General features: G+C 45.4%; 1 protein-coding gene across 1 annotated transcript; it reads right to left on the bottom strand.

Annotated features, from left to right (window-relative positions):
* On the bottom strand, positions 1-27,152 carry LGI2 (leucine rich repeat LGI family member 2). Its single transcript, XM_059066316.2, has 8 exons — positions 26,941-27,152; positions 24,948-25,019; positions 23,898-23,969; positions 21,878-21,949; positions 16,502-16,573; positions 15,623-15,792; positions 9,025-9,189; positions 1-1,183 (listed from the first exon to the last, which is right to left on the bottom strand). The coding sequence occupies exons 1-8, from the start codon at positions 27,135-27,137 to the stop codon at positions 366-368; spliced, it is 1,638 nt and encodes a 545-aa protein (XP_058922299.1). The 5' UTR covers positions 27,138-27,152; the 3' UTR covers positions 1-365.

Genomic DNA, 27,152 nt, shown 5'->3' with positions numbered 1-27,152 from the left:
TTTGGTCTTTTTCGTTGTTTTTATTTCATTATAAGAGCTGTCCCATCTTATCCGATTTTCTCCTTCCTCATTAAAAGAAAAAAAAGGTGCATTATTTCCCTAGATGGTAAGAGTTAACGTTGTACTCTTTTCTCAGTAATTACAGGCTTTCAGATGTCTTTTTAAGTGGGAGAATGGACACGTCATGCAGTTAGCCAACAAATGCAATCCCTGATTAAAATATGAGTTCTAAAAGTTTGAAAACTTATAACTACTTCCCCAGTGCATTTGTAATTTCAGACCTGTGAACCTGGCTTTCTTTTCCCCCCTTGGTCCTCTCTGTGACAGCTAAAGCTACGCGTCTTTTAAATTCACCAATCACACCTTCACAAACTTAAGTCAACAACTATGTGTTCAAAAATCTTTGTTTTCCCTTTGAAACTGGATGCAAAAAAGAAATCTCTCCTGTCAGTGGAGACGGCTGTGAAGGAACGAGGTGCCTGCACATAAATCTCCTTAAATTTTTTGAAGAGCTGCTTCTCTTTATCCCACTGGTATATCTGGGAGAACGTATAGTCACTCCCCAGGGCCAGGTAGTGATTCTCTTTAAAAGAAAAGGGCTGCAGGGTCATGGCCCCCCGGGATGGGAGAGCCTGGATCTCCACAAACTGCTTACTATTCCACCTCATGACCCTAGAGTCCCCGATGAAGCGGGTGAGGGAAAGGTAGAGGGCGTCCTGCATCCTGAAGCTCTTCACGGCCAGCACATCCTCCATGTTGGGGATGTCGCTGTGGGGGACAAACTTCTTCGAGCTTTTATTCCACTGGAGGATGATGGGGACCTGGGAGCGGCTGGATAGGATCAGGTGTGATTTGCCGTCGATTTCAACAAACTCGGCATCTGTGTCCCTGAACCACTCGTGCAGAGACTGGTACGAGTAGAATCCTTTGCTGTTCCATTTATACACGGTCGACAGACCGGCTTTGGAGCTGTCTGCGATGACAAAGAACGTCTCGTCCTCGATCTGAAACAGCTCGATGTCGTTGGGCTTGGAAATGCGAGAGACTTCTATGTCCTGGAATTTGACAAACTTGGTCCAGCTCTCGTCGTATCTGTAAATGTGAGAGCCGCCGAAGAGCTGGGCCACCACCACAAAGACCTGGTCGTCGATGAGGATGGCCTTACAGCCCACGATGGACTGACCTGCACTCCAGAAGAGGGGAGACGGGGTTAGGGCAGCCACCATGAGAAACACTCGTCCAGAGTCAGAGAAAGACAAATATTATATGATACCACTTACATGTGGAATCTAAAAATAAAACAAGTGAACTTATTTATAAAACAGAAACAGACTCACAGACATAGAAAGTAAACTTATGGTTACCAAAGGGGAAAGGGGGTGGATAAATCAGGAGTATGGGGTTAACAGATACACACTACTATATGTAAAACAGATAAACAACAAGGACCTACTGCATGCCACAGGGAACTATATCTAATACCTTGTAATAATCTATAATGGAAAATAATCTGAAATATATATATACACACACACACATATATATATATAAAACAGAATCACTTTGCTGTACACCTGAAACTAACACAATATTGTAAATCAACTATAGTTCATTTAAAAAAAAAAGAACTAACAAAGAACAATGAACAGAGAAAATATTTGTTTATGTAAATCTAAACTATATATAACAAAAATTTCTTTAGGTAAATTAACTGTATTGAATAATAATATATTAAACAATCAGAATATTTTTGCATTTAATCAAGAGAATGAAAAGGATAAATCTTTATGTAAATCTGATTGGTACAAAACAATAAAAAATCTTTAGGTAAATTTTAAAAAAATGCCCGTCCACAGTGAAACAGGAACCCTTATGAACTGCTGGTGAGAAATATAACATGTTCAGCCACTGTAGAAAACAGTGTGGTGATTCATCAGAAAATTTAACAAAGAATTACCATATGATCCAGCGATTCCACTTCTGGGTCTGTACCCAAGCACTGAAAGCAGGGTTTTGAAGAGATATGTGTACGCCATGTTCATAGCAGCATTATTCATAATAGCCAAAAGATGGAAACAACCCAAGTGTCCACTGATGGATGAATGGATAAACAAAATGTGGTATATACACACGATGGATTATTGTTACACCTTAAAAAGGAAGGAAATTCCGACACATGTTCTGTCATGGTTGAATGTTGAAGACATTATGCTAAGTGATATAAGCAGTCACAAAAAGACAAATAGTGTATGATTCCACTCATATGAGGTACCTAGAGGAGTCAGATTCATAGAGATAGAAAGCAGAAGGGTGGTTGCCAGGGTCTGAGAGGAGGGGAGAATGCGGAATTACAGTTTAATGGGTACCGAGTTTCAGTTTTTCAAGATGAAGAGTTCTGGGGATTGATGCATTTATTGAACCACACACAAACACAGTTAAGACGGTAAATGTTATGTTATGTATATTTCCCCACAATTAAAAAAAAATAGTTTTAAATGTACCTCCATCGAAATAGGTAAGTGTTGGTCACCTGGGCCTCTGGCGTCTTTAGAGGCAGGCGTATAATTCAGGAAATTCACTAAGACACCAAGCGAATTGTCTGCATGTTATTCCCAACTCCATAGGGCAGAATGAGGCATGTAAACAGGTTCCTTCTCTTGGGGGGTAAAAAGCTAGGAGTCAGGACTTAGAGGCAGGAAAACAAAAATGTAATGAGAGCTCTTGAGGACGTTTGACCTTTTCTGATTTCTGAAGCTGAGCCGAGGCAGAATAGACCAGTGTTAAACCTTGTGACTCTAGACCACACGGCCCAGCACCTCATAAGCTTTCTGACCCTGTGGCAGTTCCCTCAACTCTCTGTGTTCGGGCTCCTCCCCTACCAGATGAGACGAAGGATGCTGCCAGCCCTGACCTTACACAGCCGCTGTAAAGACTACCTGAGAAATTTCACGGTCTGGGTTTTTAGTACAGAGCTTGCACACACAGGAAGTGATCAATAACTAGTCGCTCTCATTATCGGATCATTGAGGCAATTGAGATCACGAGCCATGATCTGAATGATCTGGCTCAGGCGGCACCAAACCAGAACTTTGCCGGAAAAGGGGAACATTTTCAGTCGTGACTCCCCTGTCTGGGTCACCACCCATCACCTTCTCCCTGTCTGCATCCAGACCCCCCACCCTCACCGTTCCAGCCAGACAGCAGTAAGACCACCCACATTTCAAAGAGTATTGGCCCGTCATCTAGGTCATTCAATTCAAAGTTATTTCTTTCCCCTAATTTTCTAGACAGTTTGGACCAAAGTGAATTTGGTCTGTAAATTACAAGGATAAGTACTCAATTTCTGTCCTCAGTATTAACATTGGGGGCAGACGGTGGGGGGATTTTAGGGTGGTATTTACTTTTCTCTTCCACTGCTTTGGCTTTCCTGCAGGAACCTGGTCCCTTTCCTTTGTTTAAAACTAATTATTGCATTTTTTTCTGAGTATAAAGGTTTTTAATGTTCATCAAAGCAAATTTTGAAAATAATAATAGGTAACACACAAAGGTACTATACTAAGCACTTTACATGCTTATTATATACTTAGCATACACTTAATATTGTACCCCATTTTATAAAGGCACAGAGAAGTTAAGTGACTTATACAAGGTCACACAGCTACAATGTGGTGGAGTCTGGGATCCAAATCCAGGTAGTCTGGCTCCAGTCTACACTCCACCACCAATGTACCAAAAAGTACAAAGAAGAAAATCAAAATCACTTGAACTGCAAATGCTGAAATAACACTTAACATCTTGATATATTTCTTTAATTGCCAATCTCTGCACATATTCAAATTTGCTTTTTAAAAATAGATCTGGGCTTATAGTGTACATGGATTTTTTATAACCTGCTTTTTTCCCTTGACCACTATGCTGTGAACATTTTCCCATGTTATTGCATCTTCTACAACTTGATTTTTTAACACTACATGGTATTCCATTGCATGGAGGCACCATATTTTATTTAATCCCCTACTGCTGGACATTGCACTTATTTCCAGTTTTTCATTATTGTAAGTAATAGGCTTCCCTGTAGAGAAATCTGTGTTTGAAAACCATCTGGCAGTGTTCTTAAATGGAGAGATTGCAGGGTAGACATTGGGCACATTGTTAAGGCTTCTGGGTTTAAACTACCAAACTGCTCCTCAGAAACTGCACTGACTCCCCCCTGACAGCACTAACTGAGGTGCATGCTCCTGCTGAGTCCCTGGCTACGGAGGTCCCTTCTACCCAGAAGCATCCTGCAGCTATACTGGTCTCAGCCGAGGGGCCGTGTGAGAAAGAAAGAATTCCTTTCTTGGAGATGCTCCATAAAGCATCCTCTTTCCAGGTGTAGCATGTGGAGTTGTAGCTTATGGAGTTGTCAGCAGCAGCAGAAATCCTCGTGTGCGTGTGTGTTTTAATCTAGGAGGAGAGATGCTGCAACATACTTAGTGGGCAGAAATCAAAAGGCAAACAAAATTAACCAAAAACAGGAGAGCCGAGAAGAGATGTAGAGAGAAAAAGGAGAAGACGTAAGGAGAAGAACTTGGGCGGGGAGGGGCAGGCAGCTCATGACCCTGGGTCTCCCTCTCCCACTAGAGGATGGATGTCCCTTTTGCACAATGCCCAGCAGGGCCACAGAGGGGAAGCATGCATCCCTCCCATTCCTCGGAGCCCCAGACTTGCCGGCCACGGATGGAGAAAATCCTGCCCAGCTCTTGCTGAATCTGGGATCACCCTGTGATCAAACGAGATGATAAATGAGGCATGCACAGCCCCATGAGGAGAGAATGGTCCACATTTACCTTGATCTTGTTCGAGGCAAGTGGTTCTGGGGCTATGCCCTTGCTCATCCATTTGTCATCTGCCCAGCTCGTGTGAGCTGCAGGGCTTTCCTTCACACCAGGCTGAATTCCAGCAAGCCACACTCTTTCCTCCACAGAGCAAGCAAGGCCCCTACTTCCGTAACCACCCTCTTTCCCAGCCTCCCTCAGGCCATGCTCTGTTGGTCCTGGCACTCCTATGCTTTTGAAAGTTGTGGAGACAATTTTATTGACGTCAAAGAGTTAGGGTCTATGGGAGAAGGAGGGCTGCTCCTATTTTTTTTTTTTCACTATAAAATAGAGACAATAAGCACACATTATGAGGTTGTGTAGCTGATGAAAGAAACAGCTTATAAATCACTGAGTACGTAAATGTGAGTTGCCTTCCTCTAAGTGAAAAATTATGTGACGAGATTTGTGTTTAATGGAAATTCATGTAATAAGGGAGCAGAGAAGGCAGACTTCATTCCAATCCGGTCATCAAGAAATGCTTCCAGTAGGAGGCTGAATTTGAGCCTGGAAACCCAGGTGAAGGGAGAAACAAAAGAGAGAGGTGGTTGAATTGCAAGATGTGATCAGAAATCAGTGTGACAGGAAATTGGCAATATGCATTCGGAAATGTGTGTTGGGAGCCTGATGTATGAAATCTGTGTGCTTTCATGAATTAAGAAGAGTAAAAGATCCAGACCTGGTGGATTTCCCTAGCAGTGGTAGCAAGGAATAATAATCAAATATCTATTCTTTATCTGCAACTGATATCCCAACACTTGTTGAGAGCTTACTATACGCCAGGCCCCAAACTACCCAGTTAAATTCCCATGGGCCCAATACTATGATGATACCATTTTACAGATGGAATTCCCACTTTACAGATGAAAGGGGCTCATGGAAATTAAAACTTGGCCAAGGTCACCAGCTAGAAAGATCTAGAGCCAGATTTATGAAAAACCAGTGTGACACTGGAGTTCATAAACTTAACGAACACAATTTTGTAGCTCACTTCTTGGGCTTGGCTGTGAAGAGAATCCCAGTGGGCTGCATGTCCAGCTGCCCAGCTCTCAGAAGGTTCAGACTTCAACACTCAGAGGCCAAGGAATCCCTGGAAACCAGTAAGCTCCAGCCCTGGCTCTGGCCACACCTACTCTGCTCTCACTGACCACTTCCTACCCCCAGCTCTGCGGCCTTTGCTGGGTCCAGGCCATCAGCACTTGCCTGAATCCTTGCAATAGCCTCTCAACTACTTGCTCTGATTCCACTTTGGTCCCCTCCCCACACACGGACTACTCTCAACCCAGCAGCTGGACACAACCCAGCATTCTGTAGCAGGCACCTGCATCTTCTATGCAGCCTGGCTGACCTCTGAACAAAGGAAAAAGCCCAAGTCCTTCGGAGGACCTGCAAGGCCCCCATGATCAGCCCTCTTACCTCTCTGACTTTGTCTCCTACAACTGCCCCTGGATCATTCTGTCCAAGCCAAACCAGCCACCTGCCTGTTCATCAAACAGGAAAAATACCATCCTGCCTCTGGACTGCTGCACTCACTCACTCTTCCCTGTCTGGAATGTTCTCCCCACCGTTTCCACTCTCCATGTGCATCAAGCCCTCATGTCCCACAAGTTTTATTCAAACACCTTCTTAATGAGGCCTCTACCAGACACTCTATCTAAAATTTCAGTCCTCTCATGCCAACACTTCAAATCTTTCCTCCCTGACACCTTTTCCCTTCTTAGCATGCTGCCATCTAATGTGTTGTATGTATTACAATTATTTGTCTTATTTTATTGTCTCTCTCTGTCTCCCATTATAACACAGACTCCTTGAGGGTGGAGGTTTTCTTGTGACTTGTTCACTGCTATGGCCCCAGCACCTAGACTGGGCCTGGTTCAGAGTAAGCGCTCAAGAAATCTTTGCGAACAAATGAAAAAATGAATGAATGACTTGATGAACCTAGGGGTGTGACCAGCTGCTGTACGTAGGAAGGGCAGGTGGAGGGCAATGCTGTTACTTCCTACCAAGGTCAAGCTGGGAGAAGGAAAGGGTGGGACGCAGCAGTGACAGGTGCCGGGCTCTGCCTTGGAAGTAACAGTGGAGTGATTCAACATGCCTGAGCCTTCATCTCTTCGTTCGGAAAGGTGAGGAGGAAGCCAGCATTAAGAACTGCCTGCTTGGGACTTCCCTGGTGGTGCAGTGGTTAAGAATCTGCTTGCCAATGCAGGGGACATAGGTTCGAGCCCTGGTCTGGGAAGACCCCACATGCCACAGAGCAACTAAACCCATGTGCCACAACTACTGACCCTGTGCTCTAGAACCTGTGCTCCACAACAAGAGAGGCCACCACAACGAGAAGCTCACGCACAGCAATGAAGAGTAGCCCCAGCTCTCCACAACTAGAGAAAGCCCACGCACAACAATGAAGACTGAATGCAGCCAAAAATGAATAAAATAAATAAAAAAATTTTAATTAAAAAGAGAAAGAGGAAACACTTTTTAAAAAAACAAAAGAACTGCCTTCTCTGTGCCTGGCACTCATCCAATTCTCACAACATCCATGGGAGGTACATCTCCTGCCCGTTTCACCGATGAGAAAACAGAGGCTCAAAGGCCACAGCTACTTCCTAGCACATGGCAGAGTCAGGAGTAGAATCCATGTTCATAGGTTTTCAAAACCTGAGCTCTTTACAGTCCATCTGCCTCCTCTCTCTTGAAGAGAGGTCGCTTGTCCTCTACCTACAGGCAGGGAACCCGCAACAACACCTCAAACAGCTGTTATGAGCCCCAACGAGACTAACCCGAACCTGGCTCTCTGCAAGCCCACACCCAGTACCCGCAACAAGCACTGGCACCAGAACTCCCTGCCCGAGAGCACGGCTTCACCCTGCTCCCACCTCCTCATGTGAGAGGGAGGAGAGAAGGCAGAGGGGCCTCATCATTCAGCCCTCACCAACCTTCCAGGTCAGAGAAAAGATGGAAGCAAAAACCCATGCAGGTGGTGAGCTCCTCTCTCTCCTCGTTTCCTCCAACATGGACCGGCTTTAGAGTCCTGAGGCCTGGGCTTCCCTCCATAGTTCACCTGCACTGCTCTGTGCTGAGTCTGTGCTGGCAGCGAGCGGGGCTGCTCCCAGGAGTGTGGGCTCAGCACCGGGAGGCCAGATGGCATGTCGGAGCATCAGGATATACGTCTCCTAGACCTCTCCTCCGGGCTGCCAGATCAGCCTCATTAGCAGCTCTGCTCCCCGAGGGTGAACCATGCTCTCCCTGCATCCCTGCACCTGCTGCAAGGCCAGAACCTCCGTATCTGGAAATGCTACCTGGATACGCTTCTCTCTGCCCCAGCAAGACGCTGCTCGAACCAGAGAAGGAATCACTAAAGGAAACCCTCACATGGGGCAAACCGTTAGGCCACGTGGTGCTGTTTGTAAAGTCAGTATTATTATCAGATTGCAGTTTGATAAGTGAGAAGTCTTTGAAAGATTATTTTGACTTTATCCACTTATTTACAAAGCAAGTACAGTCCATTTTTAGTAGCGCTAAGACACTGGGATTCAATCATGGCCCCAAATGAAGCTCCAACTAAGTCTTATCCCAAAGGCTTGAATTAGGAAGCCATTTATGCTTATTTTGTATGTACTTATTAAAAGGAAGTAGTGATCACCAGGACTTGGCAAGGGGGCAATAGAAACAGCTATAGTGTGTGTGTGTTCATGAGTGTGTGCATGTGTGTACGTGTGCACACTGCATGTGTGTGCATGAGCACGTGTGTGTGTGCATGTGCATTAGCATATTAGTTAAGCGCTTACAAAAGTCAAAGGATTCATTTAGCTGCTAAAATGCTCATGCAGTCTGAGGCTGTCATAACTGCTCAAAATCAAGGGATTCTGGGAGTGACTTCTCACCATTTCAGGAAAATGCTTCCCACCACAGGACCCCATCACCCTCTCCCTTTACAAAAGGATCACCAACAATAAATAGAATCACCACCTAAGGTTTCTGCTCTCACCAATAACTGACCATGTCCAGAAAAAGTTGGAGGGAAGAGGGTGGGCTGGAATGTGTTCCCAAATCAAACCAAGCCAGAGAGCCAAGCTCCCTCTTGGGATGACAGAGAACACTTCTTCTCTCCCGGGCTTTAGGCCATGCTGAAATGAGGTCATTACATCCAGTCAAAGCCATAACACACCTGTAATATTGTCATAGCTCCGGAAATTCATTTCGATGTGGTCCCACTCCAGCACCATGCAGTTCTCCATGCTGGGCTGAGCGATGGCCACGTACACATCATTCTTGGAGTTGAACGTATCCACTGAAACCGACTGGTAGGGCAGAGTCTGATGAACAACAAAATCTGGGAAGGGGTGTTTAAAAAAAAAAGTCTCCGTGAGCTCTCCTGTGGGCATTATGGACCACCATTCCCCTTCTATCCTTTCTCTCATCAGTTCCAAAGAGGACTGGGGAGGGGGGAAGGCAGGAGAGAAGCAACACACGTCATGGCATGTTTCACTCTGGGTGAGTCCAGAGGGTTCTGGCTTGTGCAGAATTAGCAGACTGAACGCACAGCTTCTAATACAGCTTCCTTGAGATAAATAGCTCACAAGCCTGGCTAGAGGATCTCAAAGTTTTAAACAAATTTGGTGAGACCTGGCTTTCAGAAAGACAGGACAGAAAGGATACTGCAGGGCAACATTCCTGAAACTATTGTGAAATTTACTCTATGAAGAAGGGCTGCTGTGGTCAGATTCTTTGGGGGAATGCTGTTATTTGTAGCTCTCTCAGAATAGTCCGGGTAGTAAAGAAAACTAAAAGTAAATTCCCCAAAGGTCATGCTGCAGTTTTGGAAACCAAACCAAACTCTTTGACGAGGTCTTGGAGGTTTATAAAGTCCACTGTGCGGGGAAGTTAACCTAAGTGTGTTTAGTGGTTACTGGACTCGTAGCAGTGCGAAGTACGGCTGTGCCTGGGATCTGGGTAGTGCTCTGCAGCTCAGGGAGCAGTTACGGGAGATCTATTAGATTTTCCAGCAACATAGACGCCGTCCGATTTAAGCACGCATCCTGCTCTTACACTTAGTGGCAAGTCAATACCCATCATCTGTGTCGCTCCCTGAGCTACAATGACTCGCTCTGTGAAACCTTGGTAGGGAATGGACAGACTCACCAAGAAACAGGGTTAGCATGCCCTTGGATGCAAGAACAGTTAGTGTGTGCAGCAGCTAGAGAAACAATGAAGAAAGAAGGTTTTTTTAAAAAAACTAAATACTGGGGCTTCCCTGGTGGCACAGTGGTTGAGAATCCGCCTGCCGATGCAGGAGACACGGGTTCGTGCCCTGGTCCGGGAAGATCCCACATGCCGCGGAGCAACTAAGCCCGTGAGCCATGGCCACTAGGCCTGCGCGTCCGGAGCCTGTGCACCGCAACGGGAGAGGCCACAACAGTGAGAGGCCCGCATACCGCAAAAAAAAAAAAAAAAACCTAAATACTAATACAGTTTGTTATTTCTTTGGCCAGAGATCTTTCAGGGTGCACTGCTTCTTAGCAGGCTAAAAGTGCCCAGGGTAAAATGAGGGTGGACGCCTGGCTTAGGAAAGTAGTTCCTATGAGAAAATCCTGGTTTTGCCCACCCCTTCCCCACCCAATCCTTATCCATGCCCGCTGAAGTCCCATCTCCTCTGCAAAGCTGCCCTGATCGGTCCAATCAGGGACTCTTCCTAACTTGCTGGACTCATAATCAGGCAATGTTGTTTACATCTTATTATTTACTAGGATTTAGTCTCCAACATAGAGACATCAAGGTCAGATTTGAAGAAATGGGAGAGATCTTAGAGCCAGAAGCTGAAGCTCAGAGAGGGTGTGTGCCCAGCCATGGACACACAGCCAGCGTGGTGTGTCTCCTGAACCAAGGGCTTCCTAAGGAAGGTCCTACACTTCTCGGAGCTCCAAATGACACAAGCCCACAGCAGCCACTCAAGAAATAATTGACTCAGAAGGCTCATGAAAGATGTCAACTGAGAAAGGCATTAAAAGGGCAGGTACCAGGTAGTGAGCAAGGAGGGCCAGTGCAAAAGGACTAGAGGCAGGTAAGGGGGCAGAGCAGCTGAGCGAGTGTTAAGGTGGGAAGCGTGGAGCCGGGGTAGGAAGAGCAGGTGCCAGTCAGCGGGCAGAAGGTAAAGCTGAGGAGTAAGGGCGGCGTGAGGCACTGGAAAGAGGCTGTGCCTGGAGTCAGACCACCTGAAACCACTTCCTGTGTTTGAATCCCTGGGCTGCGTGCACACCTCCCCTTACGAGGCCTCGGTTTACTCATCTGCAGTATGGGGGCAATGATCCAAGCTCCATGGCAGGAAGAGACTAGGTAATGTGGTGGACATGCCGACCTCAGGCTCAGCACACGGTAGGCGACTGATAAATATGGAATTGAGATCCAAGCAAGGACAGTCCCCCTCCACTATCCTGGTCACCACTGGGCCATCTCTTGGGGAGAGTGTTCATTTTAATGGCATCTAAGATAAAATGCTGGAGCACTGACTCTGCCTTTTTGCTGAGTGACCTTAGGGAAGTTACCCAACCTCTCTCTACCTCAGTTTCTTCATTGTCTGTTATGATTCATACTCATGTAGAACAGTGCTTTGCACAAGGTGCGTGCTCAATACATGTTACCTTTTGGAGGGGCCCCTCTCGTTCTCAGTGGACAGGAGCTGCTGAGTAAATGCTTGCTGGCTTGGCGAGTGTGGGAGGGCTGGCCTTGCCCCTGACCGTGGGGGGAGAGGACGGAGTTGAATGAAGGACGCTTGCAGGTACAGGGAGAATAGGGAGAAGCAAAGAGGAGGCTGCCTCTGCACCCGACAGCAAAAGGTGGCCAAAGGACAGTGGGGACAGTCGGCAAGAGTGGAGGAGGTACCCCCCCCCTTCTGGAACATTCGGAAGAGCTGGGGCAGGTGAGACAGACTGGTTTCTACGCCGCTTGCACTTGCAGCTCCAGGAGCTCGGGCAAGAGACTCAGGTTCCCCAGGAGTAAAATGAGGGCAACATCTATTTCACAAGGTTGCTGTAGAGGCAGATAGGAGAGGGAGGATTAAGTGTTAACGCCCAGCCTTGGCTTCAGTGATCCCTCAGGAGTTCTACATGCGTAACAGTGACAGTGTGAAGCTGCCTGCGTAAAGACTTAGGGAAGAGTCACCATGGATCCTAGTTCCCCCTCCTCTATCAAGTCCCCCAAAATACCAGTGTTGCTTGGTCAAAGACTAAAAACTGAAAAACCCCTGGTTCATTCCTGTGGGCCCTGGTGGCCCCAGTGTAGAAGTTGGAAAATGCTGCAAAAGGCTTCCGTGTTCACAGGCTGGTAAATGGGAATGGAAGCAGTCACGGTCTACTTTCTTTCCTGGAGGTAGACGAGGACTCAGAGAATACAGCTGGGTTCTTTTAATTACCACCAAGACGTCTATAACGTCCTCCAGCATCTCCGGTTGCCTTGCCTCATCCAAGTCTGCCCAAGATTCCCAACACTCCTGATGCTTATAACCCCGTCTCCTTGCACTCCGAGCTCCTGACTACACTCTGAATTCTCAGAAACGTGAGCACTTGTGAGCTTAAAAAGGCAGGCCGTTTAAAGTGCAGACCCCAAAGTTTCAGTTTTTCATTTTTAAAAAATTCCAGAATTTTAATTTTATTTTTAAAAAAATAGAGAGCCTTTTACAGATCTATCCTTTAATGGTCCTATTTTCATTGATTTCCCCCAAACATTGGTTTCAGAATATTTTCTCTATACTGGCTATCTGGCACAGCACAGACTGTAAAATCATTCGAATTATAAATCTAATTCTTAATAGGAGGCTCCTTCTCCCCCTTCGCCTCTCCTGTCCAGAAAAAAGGAGGAGAAGAGAAAGAAGGAAGAAGGGAAGAAACCGGGGAAACAATATGATTGATGAATGTGTGTTTGTGTGAATGGGGGAGAGGACTCGGGAACTTTAAATATCTTCCCCATCCCCATGGTAAGTTATTTCTCACAAACGGCAAAAGCACATTCATTGTGGAAAGATCTCAAACAATCCACATACTGGTAAGACATCAATTTCCTGGTGTTAAAGTATTAATGGCCTTCTCTGCCAAAAGCACTTCTGCTTCCATTCACATTGGATTAAGTTCATGATGTCAGTGGGACTCTTACAATTTGGGCCTTTGCTCCCACTGGAATCAACAGATTTTTACATACCTATTTATAGCGCTTGCAGGAAATAAATTACACATGATGCTGATCCTATTGGGAGAGAAACTGCACATTAATGCATTATTTCTCTCTGCATTTTCATCAGCCCTGAAATAGGGAAACCAACCGGACAATTAGGATGCAAAATTCACTCCCTCTAAGGAATTTAGTGAATTATCCACCTAACATGGGGAATTATGAGTAGGTAACAGGGGTTTTTGAGGTGGTTAAAAATAGACTTGAAGCAGAGGGTTATGGAGGGACTGATTAAGCTAGAGAGCTGAAACCGGCCAGGGGTGGCTTTGTGGTGTTAATTACACCCCTGTGCTGAGGAACAGGATGGTAATCGTACCCTCCTCTCCCTGGGAAGAACAAGGTGAGACATCTACCGGAAGAATATACTCCTTTGCTAAAACCCCGAGCTAAGAGGAAAACAGTGCACTCAGAAAATGTGCTTCTTCCCCAAACTCGAGTGAGGATGAGGTAATGGTACCATGAGTCTTAGACTTGGCTTTCCAACTTCCATCCATCCTCACCTATCTCCTCCCTGGCCTTAAATAGAGCACCAGCGTATGAGACTTGATCTGAGCCAGAAGATAGGAACCCCCAAAACTCACACTTTATCGACCTAGTTCTTACAAGGCAGGGACTATATTTGGGGGGAGGGGGTCACAACTTGGTGGCACCATTTTTTTGTGATGGAAGACACCGTGAGTGAGAGCTCTTCTGTTCATGATGAGCCTTAAAGGGATAAAACAAGAGCAAAGACAGAATCATCATCTCCCTGTTTCCAGGCAGGGGGGCTGACTTCCTAAATTTTAGCAAAAAGCTTGTTAGCAAAGATAAATATGTGTAAGAGAATGCCCCCAAATGTGTTAAGGGGCTCATGCTGCCCCAGAGATTCTGCATTTAGAACAGATTCCTAGTTTCCAAGGCCCTCTATAGTCCAAGCCATTTCTCTCTGAGATTGGCAACATTGTCACACACTAGGGCCGGGTGTGAAGAGAACGATGGAAAAGCTGCTCACTTCAGCATGGGGTTTAGAGAACTCTCCAGAAAAATGAGAAGAGGCAGAGAGGAGCCCCAGCGAGCTGTGGTTTCACATTTCATACGGCATGGCCTTGAATGCCGCCTTTTGGTGCAAACGTCACTGACCGTGACCTCTGATATATTGCACTGCTCTACAGTACAATAAATAACCCCCCAGGGGCCTCAGCTGGCTAAAGGGCACCTGCCAATTACACAGCTGAATAAGTCCCTGTTCAGTGATGAAAGACAAGGGCACTTCCATAAGACTTCAGGTTTCCTCTCAGAAAAGAACAGAACTTGTCAGGTCCCTTATTTACAAAGATACCTAGAAATAATTTTTTTTTTTTTTTTTTTTTTTTTTTTTTTTTTTTTTTTTTTTTTTTTGCGGTACGCGGGCCTCTCACTGTTGTGGCCTCTCCCGTTGCGGAGCACAGGCTCCGGACACGCAGGCTCAGCGGCCGTGGCTCACGGGCCCAGCCGCTCCATGGCATGTGGGATCTTCCCGGACCGGGACACGAACCGGTGTCCCCTGCATCAGCAGGCGGACTCCCAACCACTGCGCCACCAGGGAAGTCCCTAGAAATAATTTTTACTTTTGAGTTTTTGTTTGTTTATTTGATCGGGGGATAGCAGTAGGACTAGCCTAAATGTGATATTTTGTTCTTAGAATTTGTTTGTCCTTTGAGTTTCCATAACTATTTTCTGAGTTCTCATTCCTGCTCCTGCTACTGACATGACTTGAGGCTTTGTAGATACCAGCTCTCAGCCTGTTTATTTTTATAAGTCTGGTAAGCAGGTTTCATACTGTGGATTGATCCGCTTTCCTGTAAAAATCTGGCTTCTGGAAGCTATAGAAACTCCATCTAAGCCTTTCATATGGAGTTATTCTTGGGCTCTCTACAAGATATGACAGTTGAGGCAGTTAGTATTTTAGTTTTATCTTATAACCTGAAAATGTATAAACTGAAACCCTGAGGCAGACTCTGGAAAACAAAATCAAACTTTCTTGACATTGTTTTCCTCAATGTGAATTTTTCCTTTTGATAACTAGCTGTTAACTTATATTCCTACTTTGCCATTGGTTAGGATGCCTAGTTATCTCATTTTACATGGAACTCCAAAAGCAATTTATAAATTTTAAAGTCTGGTATTTATTAGTTAAATGTCCCATAAATTTCATAGTATTCAATCAAGAGAACAGTGACTTAGGTCTCTCTGTACTGTCTTTATATGAAACCTAGACTGCTTTGAAAATGTTCTCATGCCAAACTCACCTTTGACCTTAAAAAAAAGTCTTTAGATAAATTTGAATTTTGTAAAGAATCAAAAAGAATCAAAAGTAAAGCCAGTGCAGTTAACAAAAATCCTTCCAAACTGCTGAGGTATTTTCCTTGCCACATCAAATCATTTCTTTGAGAATGCTTAAATTTCCCCTAAAATAATTTTGATAGAAAACTTTTACCCCCCATGTTTCCCCACTCCCTGTTGACAGTCTAAAAGAAAAACAAAGGTTATTCTAAATATCAGATTTTGATGATAGAGGTTCTGAATACCTGTAGTTGTGCATTCGTAGTCAAAGCTGGTCACGTCATTCAGCTTCTTTTCCTGATATTCTGGTGGACCGATACACAGGACATCAGAAACAGTGGAATTTGTCATCTTCAACCACAGATACAACCACTTGGCTTTGCAGTCACATTCAAACTTATTGCCCCTTAAATCTCTAAAAAACAAAACAAACACAGACACAGAGAAACAGACATGTTGGAAATATTTTGGCCCTAACATGAAACTCCAGAAATCCTGATATCCTGACATATTTAATAACTCCCCAAAATGGAACTTTTAAAAGAAGTTTGTATTTAATACATCCGATGTCTTTTACGTACCACTGACTTTATTTAACACCCTTTAGTGCCCATGATTTTAACCGTATAGCACGCAGAGAGCGCTCAGAGTTGACACAGCACCATTTTTCCAAATCATCTTGAAACTGTCACCTCTTGAAACTGTCACCACGCCATGGTGGAAATGGGGGGGGGGGTGACAGAAGAACACCACCCAGCATAGGTTCTCACAAGCAAAAACAGGACATTACAGGAAGATAGTTTTGACAAACACAATTGAAACTTTAAGATGTTGTTAAACTTTGCCGAGCAAGGAGTGACAAGCACTAGAAAACAACTCAGATGGATATGCTACCGCTCTCTGGGAGAAAGGAAGCCCCCCGACCCAGCATGCCAAATTACCATTGGCCTAATGCTAATAAGTATATTCCAAAATGGCAAAGCTAACACAATACAAACTACATGGTGTTTCCCAGTATTCGCTACTTTGTCATAGATTTTTAGCTACAACATAAAAAAAAATGCAGTATAGGGCGAGAGGGGATTTCAAGACAAGCACACATAAACTTCATTTTCATTACTTACAGTTCAATCAGAGAGTCTAAATCACTGAAGACATCCCTTGGGAGTGCTTTTATGTGATTATTGGCCAAAGAACTAGAACAAAAAAGTCACATTTTAATGTGGTTATTATCTTCATGCCCTATCCCTCTGAAGTCCCTTAAATAAAGCAAGTGATTTAAAACAGAGCTCTAAACCTCTTTAGCAAAAGGTGGTTCCATTTCTGGCTTTGGTCATTGATACTGAGATAAAGAAATGACTTTAGTTATACAAAGATAACATTATAGATGCTGGAGCATACAATGTCAGTTTTTTGTTTTGTTTTTAAAACAAGCATTTATTAAGCTCTTGATACACATGTTAATCCTCAGATGGCATCTCACGTTTCTCAGAATAAAAGTCAAAGTCCCTTTGATGGCACCCAAGGCCCTCCATTGTCTAGTTACCTCCATTCCCACTTACCTGTGGGACTGAATCTCTGATGATTCAGATCACACACACTGGTTCCTTTGCTAATCCTCACACAGGATGGTCACACTCCCAGCTCAGGTTCTCTGAACTTGGTGTTCATCTGCCCGACGCTCTTCCCCTAGGCGTGGTTCATCCCTCGCCTCCTTTAGGTCTGTCCTCCACTTTCACCACCTTCCCTGATCTCTACACAACCCCTTTCCATGCTCTGTTGATCTTCACTGCACTACTGTCACTTAGCATACAATATATATTAATTATCTATCTGTTTACTGACTCTGTATTCTCCCTAGACATAAGCAACATGAGGACAGAGATTTTTGTCTGTCCACATCTGTATCCCTTGCATCTAGAACAGTGCCTGGCACATAGTGGGTACTCAGTAAAGTCTTTCTGAATGGATGATTTAAGCACTAAAATGAGAATGATAAAAAGACAGATGTACAGTCTTATCCTAAGAAAGTTCCCTAATGGGGCATCTAAGTGAATTTTATTACTTGTGACTATTAAAAAATAGTATCTACTTTCTGTAAATATTGTTTTACATAAAGAATCTCAGCTCTAACCCTAATGATAATAGAAAATCTCAGTGAACCAAAATGTTTAGGGAATGCCTGATTGTGATCAATTTCATTTTCTCATTAATTAAGGTTGACCAGAAACCATATTTTGTATGTTTGCTCTTAGTGTTGAAGATCTTTCTAAAATGTCCTAATCTACCCTCCATGTCCAGGAAGCAGACTTGAACAAACATCATCGATGCTTTCTCTGATGATTCAGGATTATGCAGTGCCCTGTCATCATCCTGCTGAAGATGAGTGTACATGGTGCTGGGCTGTTGACGTAGAAAGCTGATAGGTGTTGAGATGATGTACATCAAGTCTGATTTCTCCCAGGCATCATGCCCTAATGTGAGTCAGCCAAAAAACTGATGCATACTTTTGTTTTCTTTTATACATTTGAGTATACAAACAGCAAAACACATAAATGATAATCCACATGTAGGGAATTCAGCACCAACCTCTTTAAAGATGTATATGAAATTAATCTTTTGTAGCATCATAATGACCCATCCCAGAAGTAGGAACGAAAGGGTGTTCCTCCTTAGAGTCAGCTAGGGTAGAAAGCTCTGTGCTCATTTTAAATCCAAACATTCTTGCTGCATGATAGCAACGGAATACAGGGAGACCGATAGTTTCTAAATTATGTCTTTTCCCATCCAGTTAACCACGAACAGATTAAAATACAATTTCATGTATTCTTTTACCTTCCTTCCCTAAATGATTTATTGGTACAATTTTAAAGATGTTGGAAAACAGGCTGAACAGATTGAAATCGTAACTACAGACTGTAGATTATAGACTACAGACTGTCATCAGACTGAACATTCTCTAGAAGTAGCTTCCTGAAATTTAAAAAGGAGACAGTTTTGATTTTTTTTTCTGGCTGCTAGTCACTATTTCTGGAAAGTAAAGTACAATTTGTTTTAGCTAATTAAAGGTTAGTAGTTTAGCTAAACATTTTTAGTGAATTGAAATGCATTGGATGGAAGTGATAAGCATATACGGAATGGTCAAGGCCAAAAAAAAAAAAAAGCAGAATGTTTAGTAACTGTTCCAAGTGTTCAATTTAGATTTCAGAAAGCTGAGTTATTTAGATGGACTTTAGTCCACCCCTACCCCGCCCAGACTCCGTGCATAACATCTCACTTTCCACTTCATTTTGTGTACAAGTTCATGGCACTTCATTTCTAAAACTACTTAACAGCAACTGGTCCCTTGGGCTTTGTGGGACTGCTGGAAAACAAATGTCCTAGATTTTAGTTACAGATTGGCACTGCTCCTTCAATGCTTTGAAACCTGATCTATGTTTCTTTAGGTAGGGATGTGAGTCTGCTGGTGTTGGAAAAGTTCATAAAGGTAAAAAGCAGATACTTAAAACAAGCAACTTCCAGATACTCATTTCCTTAAGCACAGGAGTGAACTTTAGAGAGCTGATGTGTTCTCCTTGCTTAGAAGTTTACAAAAAGGGGGGGATGGGTTGGGCTAGGAGGATCAGTTCATTCTTTCAACAGTGTATTAAATGTTTTTATTACTACTACATCTCCAGCCCAGAGGAGTCAATTTTAGAAGTCACAAGACTTGCCCTGCAAGTAGAGCACATATGGAAAACCCAGCTTAGTAACTCATTGGTCAGTCAGTGAATCAGAAAGAATGTCCTGCTGGCTTAGCCCTGTGTGAGACCCTGGGGGAAGAGCGGAGCTAATGGAAGATCCACAGGGGCCCTGCCCTCAGGGAGCTTTCAACACAGCTGGGGAGATGAAACTAACATCCGTGAAATGGCACCAACTATATGGCCAGTGTCTACAGCAAAGTGCAGGTTGTGTGGAGTCAGCTGGGAGGGCTGCAAGAGGTGTGGAGGGGAGATCAGGAATGGCTCCAAGGAAAAGACAGAACTTAATCTGGACTGTGAAGGAAAAGGCGGATTCCAGGAGATCATGGGCAGAAGAAACTGTATCCTGGGCAAGGGAAAGGATGTAAGGGGAAGACCCAGTAATGGGGTGAATTGGGTGTGCACAGGGGCGCCCTGTGTTGTGAGCACATTCAGGGCAATGAGCTGGAGAGGTGGGGGGAGGCGGGCCCTGTAGGCTTGACTGTGGGATGGGAACCCACGCCGGATGGGCTTACATCTCCTCTAATGCATCAGATGCGCTCTGGACCCAAACAAAGGACTCCTTTGTCCCCTCTGTGTGTGCCCCCTGCATGTCACACAGACAAGGAAGTGCCTCTTGCACACATATGGGTAATGCACAGCATATGGTTGTATGTGCAAATGTGCAAGCACACACACACAGTTATGTGCACACATGAACAGAAGTCCATGTACCCAAGGATACGCAAATACATACGCACAATACCTGCATATTTACATCTGTTTCCAGACCAAGGACCCACAGCCAACTGGTCAGATGAAAGTTGACATCCGGGTGAACTCAACCAGTCACATGGGCTTTGCTTTAGGCGCATAATCTGCCCAGAGCCTTTGCTCAAAAACAAAGCCCTTCATTCCCGACTTCTGGGAACTGGATTTGTCTTGCCACAGCTGTTCTCCTCCAGACACCCACAGCTGTCTTCTTAGCAGACCCTGTCTAGCCACCCAAAGCCACCCAAACTCCCCAGGGTACTCAGCAGCCCCTGGAAAAAACTGAGGCTTCTTCATTAGCGGAGGGAGGGAATGATGCTGTTGTTGTGAACGATGACGACGATGATGATAACAACGTCGACCAGACCTTGAACATGTACTGTGGATAATGGGCCGTTTGATTTGCAAGCAAGCGCTAACCCACTGCGTGCGGCAATCTCATGAGGTCTGTATAATCATCCCCATTTTTGTTTTGTTTTGTTTTTTGCGGTACGCGGGCCTCTCACCGCTGTGGCCCCTCCCGTTGCGGAGCACAGGCTCCAGACGCGCAGGCTCAGCGGCCATGGCTCACGGGCCCAGCCGCTTCGCGGCACGTGGGATCTTCTCAGACCGGGGCACTGAACCCGTGTCCCCTGAATCGGCAGGCAGACTCTCAACCACTGCGCCACCAGGGAAGCCCCCCATTTTTAAGGATGAGAAAAGTGAGGCTCGAAAAAGGCTAAGTAATACTAACAAATGGTGGCCTTGAGATTTGCACTCAAGTCTCTTGTGACTCAAGGCCCATTGTCTTCGCCTCTACAAGAACGTGGGGATTTGGCATCTAGGTTGAATCTGAAAAAACAATCAAGACTTTGATAGCAAGGAGAGAAAACATGGGGGAATAATGTCAATAAGAGTCTGATGTTGTCCAGGATCGGCTGTGCTGCTCCAGATGTTTAGACTTCCATTTGCACTCCGTCATCTCCTTACTCTACAAGCTGTAACTTAGGCAGGACTTCTGATTGGTAGGATTCCAGAATCAAGTGCTTACTGAGCCTGTTGACAGACACCTTTGCCTCTATCAGGGTCTGATGTGAATGTTTATCTCCTTAGATGTTGTATCGGATACGGTTACACACCCTGGAGGTATTGCCACCCTGCCTGATACCCCTACTCAAAGCCCTCTAACTTCCCCAATTGTCTTTTTACCACAGGTAAGCTGACTGTGGAGATGGGACACGTTATCCTACTCAAACACAAAGTTTCTAGCATGCAAATGGGACTGGTTCCTGGTGAATAAATTGCTCCTGCCGAGACAATGACGATGTTCATATTTTCATAAGCACAGGCACTATTTTTCCAGTTTTCCATATTTGCTAAGTGTGTGTGCTTGCTTTATTTGGATATGCCAATTCAAATCAATTTGTTTAATTTTTTTTCTCCAGAAAGCTATTAAAGAACCCAGAGAGCTTAACTTAAACCACAGATTAATCCAACATAAAAAAAAAAAGCTGTCTGCATCCAAATGAAAGGAACCACAAAAATGTCTCTATTCTACTTCATCCTAATGTTGATCCTCCATTCAACAAACATTCTTCAATGAGTCAGGTAAGCCTCAGTTCCCAAATTTGTACAATGGGGACTCACAGATGACGGTGAAATATAAAGAAGACAAGCCTCACTAAGCACTCAGCCCAGGGCCTGGCACAGAGTAGGTATATGACGCACGTTCCATTCCTTCCCACCTCGTCCATCACTCCCAGCTCAGAGCGCTCCTGACTTCACATGCAGTCATGTGGACCATAACGGCAATTCGGGAGGACGGAGAAGATAAGAAAGCCAAGTGTGTGAGCGATCACAAGAGGCTGGTGTCTGATCAACAATACAGAAGCCACTCGGGCAATGTGGCAATGAGTTTCCTTCAGAAGCTATTACAATATGTACAAAACAGTCAAGAAAGAGAGAGGCACTAGGAAGTGACCCTCACTCTGCATATTAAATAGGACTTACAACACTTTTCACAGGACTTACAGGTGAGTCAGGTCACGAAGGCCACGGAAGGCGTTTCTTGAAATGGTTTCTATCTTGTTCCCTTCAATGAACCTAAGGAGAACAGCCATATAATTAAACTGAATTTTCTCTGCTTAATATCTCGAAAAAACGATATTGGGATGCTTTCAGAATGAAATCTAAAAGCATTTATAAATGTCAGAAATTCATCTCCAAAGGCTCGGTCAGCTATACCAGATTCCAAGTGGGAGCTGGGTGTGTGTGCAAGAGTGCCTCCACACAAGTGTGCTCTTTGCCCTCCTTCCAGAAGCAGCCTGGAAGTCTTCAAAGTCAGAATTGGCAGCATGGGTAAAAACATCTTGGGGGAAAAAAGAGAAGAAAGCCCTACACAAAGGCAAGATATTCTCAAATTCCGCAAGACTGGAACACTTCCAGACATCTTCCCCCCTCCAACCTTCTTACATTTCACAGTGCCTGGCTATTAATACTTCTGTTAATATCATTGCCCCTTGAGGGGAGCCCATTGTTTTACATCTTCATATTAAAGTCTTTGCCCAGGGAGAATTCCATTAAGCTTGGCTTCCGGCAAGCTTGAGTTCATCATGTCCTACACAGTGTCATCTCTGAACAAGTGGGTGAAAAGGCAAGGATATTCTCAAGATCTCTAGGCTACTTGGAAATAGAAAGTATAAGGAAGTTGAGCATGGGCCAAACTTCTTTCTCTGTGCTAAGATGTCTTAGGGCTTGCACACAGGACCTTGAAGTAATACCTCCAGCCATGCTTTAAAATGGGAAATACATGAAGTGAATGCATTAGGCCACAGAGAACTACATTGTAGTTTATGGCATCACATTTCTTCAAATGTAAGAAAGTCTCTGATGAGATGGTCCAAGGGAGACTTTGCAACATGATGTTTTTTGTTAGTGAAACAGTTCTTGATTCGTACACTGAGAATGATCTGGTGCCTGGTTTTTTTTTTTTTTTTAAATCAGGGGTCTATTCAGTAATAGACTTCAGTATAAGCTGAGAAGCGAACTTCCTCCTCAGTAACCTTGACAGGAAGATGTACTGCTTGAAAGACAGAATGGATGGCTCTTTGTTCACCACCTCCATCGGCTGTTGATGTGCTTTGACAGAACCTAGTTGGCCTAGCACTTCAGCCTGACCACTCTTCCCAGGTTACCTAGACTATCAAGTATTATGAGAGTACCCGTATTATGTATCCTCTGAAGAGAGAATTTCTCCAGAGGCATCTTTCCTGAGGACAGGAAATCAGCAGAGAGCTTTCTTAGACCCAGGATGTATTTAGAATTCAAACACCTACCTGTTAACCTCAGATAAGAAAGCAGAGACATGGATTTAAAAAATCCCCCTGAATGCTAAGTAAGGAAATCCCATCTGATAGCAGGATTAATATTATTACAAAGTGACAGAAGACAAGGGTGGAAGAGCTTAAGGGGAAAAAAGACTACCTGAAAGTGTAAAGAGGCAGAAATCAGAGCCAGGCATTGCTGGGGGGAAAAAATGCACAACTGAAAAGGGAAAAATAACCTTTATTTTAAAGGGGAAAAAACAAAATTAGACCCTCAGCTGCAGCTCACAGGAGACACTGTAAACGGGATATAGGACAGGTAAACTAAAAACATGAAGCTGTATCCCCAACTAGGGAGACTTTCTTAAAAATATGTAACCCTCAGAATCCTTCACCTTTATTTCTGGCTGATCAGCAAATTCATGTCTAGCTTTGAGAGGTAAAAATATCCAATGTAATTTCCAATTGTGCTTATGACATGACAAATTAAATGTCAGCAGAGAATGAATGAATATCTTTCCTTCTTTGTTTCCTTTCCCCCTCTTTGTCTCCAACCTCCTCCTGTCTCAGCATGTTTATACACGAGTAAACTATAAAAGGTCAGCGCTGAAAACAGAATGGGGTTTTCTGAATTTTCTCCACTCTTAAGCTGTTCCACCTTGGAAAGCAATACAGCCATTCCACTGACATACCAAACGCTTAGCAAATAGACAAAGCACAAAACTTACAGGTATTCAAGATGAAAAAGTCCAGCAAAAGCATCATCCCGGATGACTGTGAATGAGTTAGAATTCAGCAATCTGAAAATAAGAGACATTAGGTTTCAATGCAGAAGTGTAAAATTTGAGTCACATAGTGAAGCCATTTCTGTTTCTTTTGTGATGTTCTGATCTGTGGGCAAACATGGGCTCTTCTCAGTGTAAAACTGGCCCATTCGGTGTCCGACCTGACTCAGACACTGATGGACAATGGCAAGTGTATTCCCTTTGGCCAGATTTTCTGGTCACCCCCATTATTTCACCTTTCTTCCCTATGGGTCTCAGTAAATATGTCCTGAGAGCTCCTATTTCCATAATAACATTTAGAGGTTAAAAATGGAGGTTCTCTTTTAAAGTGAGGTGTTTGGGAAATGGTACGTTTAGATGAAATTCAGGTCATAATTCAATGTAATCATGTCCCCAGTTGCTGGACATGGGCAATGGCATCTATAGTAAAGTCCTTGACAGGAATAAAGATGCAGATGTAGAGAATGGACTTGAGGACATGCAGAGGGGAAAGGGTAAGCTGGGAAGAAGTGAGAGAGTGGCACTGACATATACACACTACCAAATGTAAAATAGATAGCTAGTGGGGAACAGCTACATAGCACAGGGAGATCAGCTTGGTGCTTTGTGACCACCTAGAGGGGTGGGATAGGGAGGGTGGGAGGAAGACGCAAGAGGGAGGGGATATGGGGATATATGCATACATATAGCTGATTCACTTTGTTATACAGCAGCAACTAACACAACAATGTAAAGCAACTATACTCCAATAAAGATATTTAAATAAATAAAGTCCTTGAGGAAAACATGTGCTGAAAGAAGGAAAGGACACTAAGCACTTGGGACTCAGCTCAGTGGGGACACAACGGGGCAAGTAAACACTAAGAGCCAGCCACAGTTTACTTGTGGAGCTTGGGTATCTTGGGAAGGACTGATGCCCAAGAGACAGAGACGGCTCTTCCCAGGACTGCACCTCCAGGACCGCCATTTCCAGAGAGGACTTCCCATACTCACAGCAGCTGCAGGGAAGGCAGATGAGAAAACATTCGGTCCTTGATTTCCGAGAACGTTCCATTTACCAGGCTCCTACGGGCAAGAGAGGAACAAAACAAGGACTAGGTTGCTTTGAGGACGTGCCGGGCAAGATGGACGAGAGGCCTTATCCTCTACCTGTGCTTTAAACTCCTCCACTCAGGAATGAGGTTTTAAATGGTTGGCCAGGGTCTTCTCAGGGGTAAGAACAAGATGAGTCCAGCCATTTTCCAATGAACTGGATCAATAGGAAAACTGGACTGAATAATAGAAACCATTACTATCAGTCTAGTTCCTTGCATAGACATCTTCTCAGCCGGTTTATATCAATAACCCCTCACTTCCTTTTCTTAACTACAGGAGGCCCTAGCTGAAGACGGATAATTCCTTCACCTCTGCCCATGATTCTGTTTGTGTAGACACAGCATTAGTGTTGGCCGATGAAACTCAAAGGTAGGATTAAGCGTTCCCCTTGGGAGCACATCTCTGAAAGTCGCTCAGAGCACTTCTGATTAAATGCACCGTGAAAGCCTTGGGAAACTACCCAGAGACACCTGAAATTGAATGTGTGGTGGGAGGTCAGGCCATCTGCCAGAGTTAACGGCCAATCAGAACAAGGAACCTGACTATTTCAGCCACCAGGGCCCCTATTCTTTCTGGCCGCAGTAGGACCTCAATACATCATTTCAGAATTATTTCAGTTAATATGCAGATCCGTTAAGCAGCTGCTGGTCTAAGGGATTTAACCAGGGGAATTCTCATTTCTGGAACACTCCATGTCACCCGACTTAGCAATATTCGGCGTCAAACTGGCCCTCTGTTCCTGCTCGGCCAGACTCTCCTGGCTTCCTATAAATGCAAACAGGAAGCCCTTCACTCCTGGGTCCAGGCCCCAGCACCTTGCCTGGGGTGCAGATGCGGAAGTGGAGCACAAGAGCAAGTGAGAGCAACCCCCTGCCCCCCATGGGAATCCCTGCCTCTACAACTGAGTGGGCATCACCCAGCACCTTGGCCTGGATGTGGGAGTCATTTCAGCAGGAAACATTTCCCAGCAGTGAAGATATTGCCCAGTAGCCCCATCCACAGCCATTATGAGAGCTGGCCACGTGGCTGGAGTGGCTGTGTGAGGCCAGGCTGAAAGCCCCTGAGCAGGTGGACCAATAATGAGAACCCTTTCCTGTCCGCTCCTCCAGCACTGAATAAGCAGCCAGCACAATGCGCGGTGACGAGGTGGGCAAGAAGCCCTTATGAACTCAGGGCAAGGAGGCCGGCTGACTCCCTCTGGGCTGGATGCCCACATGCCCCAATGCTCCGCCAGGTCCTCTGTGCCTCCCTCTTCCGGGCCACATGCGGCGGCATCTCCACTTCCAGAGGTGACATGCCTTCTCCCAGGTTCTGCCCCACCTGCAGTGTGGACAGGTCCAGAGGAGGGCACCGGGTAAACCACAGCCCCAGACCTCAGGAGGGACGGTGAGGCCTCATCCGTCTGCAAGAGCTCCAGTCATGCTCGGCTGCATACGCATGCCCCCCACACAACCTTCCCACCCCCAACACACATCCTCTCAAACTTTAATGCGCCCCAGAATCACCTGGGGAGTCCAGACGCAGACTCCAAGGCTCCGCTCTCAGACCGTGCATCATTCGGTGCGGGCCCCGGAATCTGCATTGGCACAAGCCCCCCCACCCCCCAACCAGGTGGATCTGATGCAAGTGGCCCGCGGGCCAGACTTTGGGAAACACTGCCCCAGGGACTTGTCTGGCTTCCCAGACTCTGGATCTCGGCTTCCCCTCATCCTCCCCGGGGCCCGAGACTCCAACCCACGTCCCACAGGGCGCCCCAACCCAAACGCAAAGGAAGGGGCTGGGAAGTGGGGTCAGGGTCGCGCTGTCCCGGCGCCAGAGGCAACTCCCGGGCGGCGGCGGACGACGGGTGGGGCAGGACGGGGCAGGGGCTGCCGGGGTCCCACTCACTCACAGGGAGCTGATGTCGCCCGGCACGGTCCTGGGCACCCAGGAGGAGCCCACGCAGATGATGGACTCCTTGGTACAGCTGCAAGTGGCGGGGCAGCGCGCCAGCCGCCTCACCTGCGCGCTCGGCGGGATCAGGCACGCGGCTCCCAGCAGCAACAGCAGCCGTCCCGGCGCCCCGCCGCCGCCCCGCCGCAGCGCCATGCCGCGTCCCCGGTC

This window comes from Kogia breviceps, chromosome 6 (assembly GCF_026419965.1).
Source record: "Kogia breviceps isolate mKogBre1 chromosome 6, mKogBre1 haplotype 1, whole genome shotgun sequence".
NCBI classification, from domain to species: Eukaryota; Metazoa; Chordata; class Mammalia; order Artiodactyla; family Physeteridae; genus Kogia; species Kogia breviceps.
Note: the sequence above shows the minus strand (reverse complement) of the source record. Positions and strands in the feature narration are given on the sequence as shown.